Source organism: Propithecus coquereli, unplaced genomic scaffold (genome assembly GCF_000956105.1).
Source record: "Propithecus coquereli isolate 6110/MARCELLA unplaced genomic scaffold, Pcoq_1.0 Scaffold76, whole genome shotgun sequence".
NCBI classification, from domain to species: Eukaryota; Metazoa; Chordata; class Mammalia; order Primates; family Indriidae; genus Propithecus; species Propithecus coquereli.
The window spans coordinates 7,533,617-7,538,334 of record NW_012153729.1 but is presented as its reverse complement, the minus strand read 5'-3'; the positions used below and the strand labels follow the sequence as shown (position 1 = coordinate 7,538,334).

The 4,718-nt window shown below is 47.5% G+C and overlaps 1 protein-coding gene across 1 annotated transcript in view; it reads left to right on the top strand.

The window, feature by feature from the left end:
- Window positions 1–4,718, top strand: part of RECQL5 (RecQ protein-like 5) — a 38,401-nt gene that overhangs the window by 7,074 nt on the left and 26,609 nt on the right. Inside the window, exons 3-6 of the mRNA XM_012662324.1 lie at window positions 698–1,216; window positions 1,691–1,796; window positions 2,335–2,446; window positions 4,393–4,555. Coding sequence (XP_012517778.1) covers window positions 698–1,216; window positions 1,691–1,796; window positions 2,335–2,446; window positions 4,393–4,555 — 900 coding nt within the window. The remainder of the gene's footprint in view (window positions 1–697; window positions 1,217–1,690; window positions 1,797–2,334; window positions 2,447–4,392; window positions 4,556–4,718) is intronic.

The window sequence follows — 4,718 nt, the reverse complement described above, 5'->3', positions numbered from 1 at the left end:
AGATAGTTACTATTTTCATAGGAAAGGGAGAGAGAAAGAGAAAGGAAGAAAACTGAGTCTTAAAGGTTAAGAAACAGTCAGAGAGCATGTGGCAATTAAGTGAGCCAGGATTAAATCCAGGTCTATCTGACTCCAGAGCCTGTACTGAAACACTTTAACTTCTGTACAGGTTGAGCATCCCTAATCTGAACATCTGAAATCTGAAACTTTTTGAGTGCTAACATGACACCATAGTGGGAAATTCTATACTTGACCTCATGTAAGATGAGTCCAGTCAAAACAGAGACAAAACTTTTTTCACGTACAAAATTACTAAAAAGATTATGTAAAATTAAACTTTCAAGACCTGAAGTATGTGAAAAAATTATATAACATTACCTTCAGGCTACGTGTATAAGGTGTATGTGAAACATAAACGAATTTCATGTTTAGACTTGGGTCTCATCGCCAGGAATCCTCATTATGTGTATGTAATTTTCCAGAACCCAGAAATATCTGAAATCCAAAACACTTTTGGCCCTAAGCAGTTTGGATAAGGGCTACTCAGCCTGTATTTCTGTGCAAAGAGAAGACATACTGGAGTGTAGGAGGATGACATTTTATGATGGGAAATCCCCCAGGGAATTGCAATCACATTTACCTGAGTCCTGAGGGCCAATTATACTCCTCTCTGTGGCTTTATCCCTTCTACCCTCAGGACCAAGTGGACCACTTGCTGGCCCTGAAGGTACAAGTGAGTTCCCTGAACTCGAAGCTCTCAGCACAGGAGAGGAAGGAGCTGCTCTCTGACCTGGAGCAAAAAAAACCCCAGACCAGGCTTCTGTACATTACCCCGGAGATGGCAGCATCAGCCTCCTTCCAACCCACCCTGAACTCCCTAGTATCCCGCCACCTGCTCTCTTATTTGGTGGTGGATGAAGCTCATTGTGTTTCGCAGTGGGGACATGACTTCCGTCCTGACTACTTGCGTCTGGGTGCCCTGCGCTCCCGCCTGAGACATACCCCATGTGTGGCTTTGACTGCCACAGCCACCCCGCAGGTACAAGAGGATGTGTTTACTGCTCTGCACCTGAAGCAACCAGTTGCCACATTCAAGACTCCCTGCTTCCGGGCCAACCTCTTCTATGACGTGCAGTTCAAGGAGCTGATTTCTGACCTCTACGGGAACCTGAGGGACTTCTGCCTTAAGGCTCTTGGACAGAAGACTGATAAAGGGGTGAGGCACTGGGGTGGGAGCCAAGCAGCACCTAGAGCTGTGGGGTGCTGTCTGCAGCATAGAGATGGCACTTGGTCTTCTAAGACCTTTGCTTTTTCTATTCCTTAGCCCAGCTTTGTAAAACTTGTGAAAAAGGAGAGTTACCCCTTTAACTTCTTGGCATTGTCCCCCTTAATGACGTTCCCTGGTCCTGGATCCTTCTGTAGAAGGCAGGTAGCCAGCCCCTCTGGATGAGGGCTTTGCAGACCCACACGAGGTTTGCGGAAAGGAGGCAGAGGAGTTAACCAGGTTGGGTTTTGAGCAGCGTTGGTCCTGCTTCTTATAAAGTGGCAGAGCCCTGCTGGGTGTCCTGCCTCAGAGGAGACTGTGAGGCTGAAGAGGGAAAGAGCAGAGAGCTACTTTTGAAGCAGGTCACACTACAGCAGACCAATTGTTCTTCCCATGCTTATTTTCTTCCTGCATCTCCCCATTCAGCTGTTGTCCGGCTGCGGAATTATCTACTGCAGGACTAGAGAGGCTTGTGAACAGCTGGCCATAGAGCTCAGTTGCAGGGGTGTGAACGCCAAGGCTTACCACGCAGGTAAGGGGCGCCCAGGCCACGTGGGCCTCTTCATCCTCACAGGCCTCTTAACTGGTCTGTTGTTCCTTATAGATCCTGACAATCAGGTGGGCCACTATCTTTTTTGCAGATAATCAGGCAGAGCTTAAGTGATTCACTTAAATCCCCTAAAAAGAGTCTAGACATGAATGAGGTCTAAAATGAGACTTGTGACTCCTGAATTCTTCTTGCTCACTCCGTGCCCACCCAGCAGCAGGTGATGAGTTTCTATAAGCCCAGGTGTTGGTGTTAACAGAAGGAGCACAGGCTTTGGAAGCCAACAGACTTGGGTTTGAATCATGGCCTAATGTTTATTGAATGCTCTGTGCCCCTCATGGGCTAGGGTCTTTATGTCTATCAGCTGAGGCTCAGTGAGGTTAAGTGTCTGGCCCAAGGTCATGCAGCTGGGAAGTGATGGATTCAAGGTGAAGTGCCCAGCATAGTGTCAAACCCAAAATAGACCCCAAGGTAAATCCAAGGGAAATGCGAGTTCCCTTCCCCATCTTCCCCTCCTCTATAGGGCTAAAGGCTTCTGAAAGAACACTGGTGCAGAACGAGTGGATGGAGGAGAAGGTCCCCGTAATTGTTGCAACCATCAGTTTTGGGATGGGAGTGGATAAAGCCAACGTCAGGTGAGCTTTGGTTCTTGCCTTACCTTCCTGATCTGGGCCTGCCTCAGGATGGGCTTTCTAGTGCTCTGCTCAGAGGACCAGGTCACTGTGCTCCTAGGGCCAGAGGGGAAGGAGGCTCCAGGAGAGAGTCCTTAGCACATAGCCTGAATGCTGACAGTTCTGTGTAGCCTGCTCCCAGGTGACTGTGCAGCACAATTCTGCCATCCCCCAGGAAAGGGAACAGCATACAATTCGTTGGGCTTGTCCACTAATGAAGCTGCTTCACTCACATCGTAGCGGGTGACTCCTGCGAGGGGGCTAGAATGAAGAAACTGTAGTGGTGCTCCACATGTTGATGTTTCAGTCAACAACTGGTGATGTGTACAAAGGGGTCCCATAAGATTATAAAGGAGCTGAGAAATTTCTAACACTTACTGATTTGTGTTACAGTTGGCTACAGTATTCAGTACCGTAACATGCTGTACAAGTTTGTAGCCTAGGAGCAAGAGGCTATACCATACAGCCTAGGTGTGCAGTAGGCTGCGCTATCTAGGTTTGTGTAAGTACACTCCGTGATGTTTGCCCAATGATGAAATCATCTAACGACAAATTTCTCAAAATGTACTCTGTCATTAAGTGAGACATGACTGTATTTTAAGCTGCTCTCTGTGGGAAATCAAAGACAAAGCTCTAATGTTTACTGCTTATTGCCAGTCTAAAAGAGTTGGGGTGCATCCCAGCCTCTAGCCCCACACTAGCAATTGCTGGGGAGTCTTTTACCTCTAGCCATGGCCTGACTTTCAAGAGGCTTTTTGGGCTACAGCCTGAAGTCCTTTACTCTGATTAACACTAAACAATAATGCCTTGTAGGATTTATGGAGCACTTTTTTATGCATGGTCTCGTTGAGCCTCACAGTGACCCTGAGTTAGGGTAGGAATTAGTGTATTACATTTGAAGAACACAAACTTTGGAATTAGAGATTGAACCCTAGGTCTGAAGTGTCTTGTTAGGAGCCAGCTTTGAAGTGAGACACCCCTAAGGCTCAAATCCTAGCTCTACTGTCCCCTCACTCTGTGACCTTGTACAAATTTACCTCTTAGAGCCTCAAGTTCATCTTCTGTAAAATGGGCTACCTCAAATGATGGTGAATGTAACAATTAAATGAGACAAATAGGCCGGGCACGGTGGCTCAGGCCTGTAATCCTAGCACTCTGGGAGGCCAAGGCGGGCGGATTGTTTGAGCTCAGGAGTTCGAAACCAGCCTGAGCAAGAGCGAGACCCCGTCTCTACTAAAATTAGAAAGAAATTAATCGGACAACTAAAAATATATAGAAAAAAAAAATTAGCCGGGCATGGTGGTGCGTGCCTGTAGTCCCAGCTACTCGGGAGGCCGAGGCAGAAGGATTGCTTGAGCCCAGGAGTTTGAGGTTGCTGTGAGCTAGGATGACGCTGCGGCACTGTAGCCTGGGCAACACAGTGAGACTCTGTCTCAGAAAAAAAAAAGAAAAAAAATGAGACAAATATATAAACTGGCTCATAGTAGGTATTTAATAAATATTATCCCTTTCCCTCTTCAAAGAAGTTATAAAGGACTTATTCAAGGTTGTGTAGCTCCTAAGTGGCAGAGCCTAATCTTGTTTCTTTAGGTCCAGTATTTTTTCCACCGGGCCCTGGTTGATCTAGCTGATTTTTTTTTTTTTTTGGTTCCCCATATGTGCTACAGTTGCCCCTTAACTCCAGCTGTAGCCTCTAAGCTAGGCTGCTCCTGTCAGGAAGACCTGCTGATGGGCCACAGGTGTCTTAGCCATGCTTACTCTGGGCTCTTCCTGTGCCTTCCTACCTGGTGGCCTCCCCACTCCTAGTCTCTGTGCAGACAGCTCTGCTCTCCTAACTCAGGATTACTCCTGCCAGGGGCACTTAGTGCTTCCTGCACATCTCATGCTGCTTGTCCCTTCTGATCCTACAGGTTTGTTGCCCACTGGAATATTGCCAAGTCCATGGCTGGATACTACCAGGAGTCTGGCCGGGCTGGCAGGGATGGAAAGCCTTCCTGGTGCCGTCTCTATTACTCTAGGAATGACCGGGACCAAGTCAGCTTCCTAATCAGGAAGGAAGTATCGAAACTCCAGGTAAGTCCTGGGAAATAGAAGCCTTTTCTGTCTGAACCCACCATTCTTCAATTCCATGTAGCTTATTTCAGAGCCCAGATGGAGCTTCTGTAAACTAGTGCTCCCAGCCTAGAAGTATAGCCAGGGGGAAATGCTGTGTTGGGTCAGTAGGCAGCTTGCAACA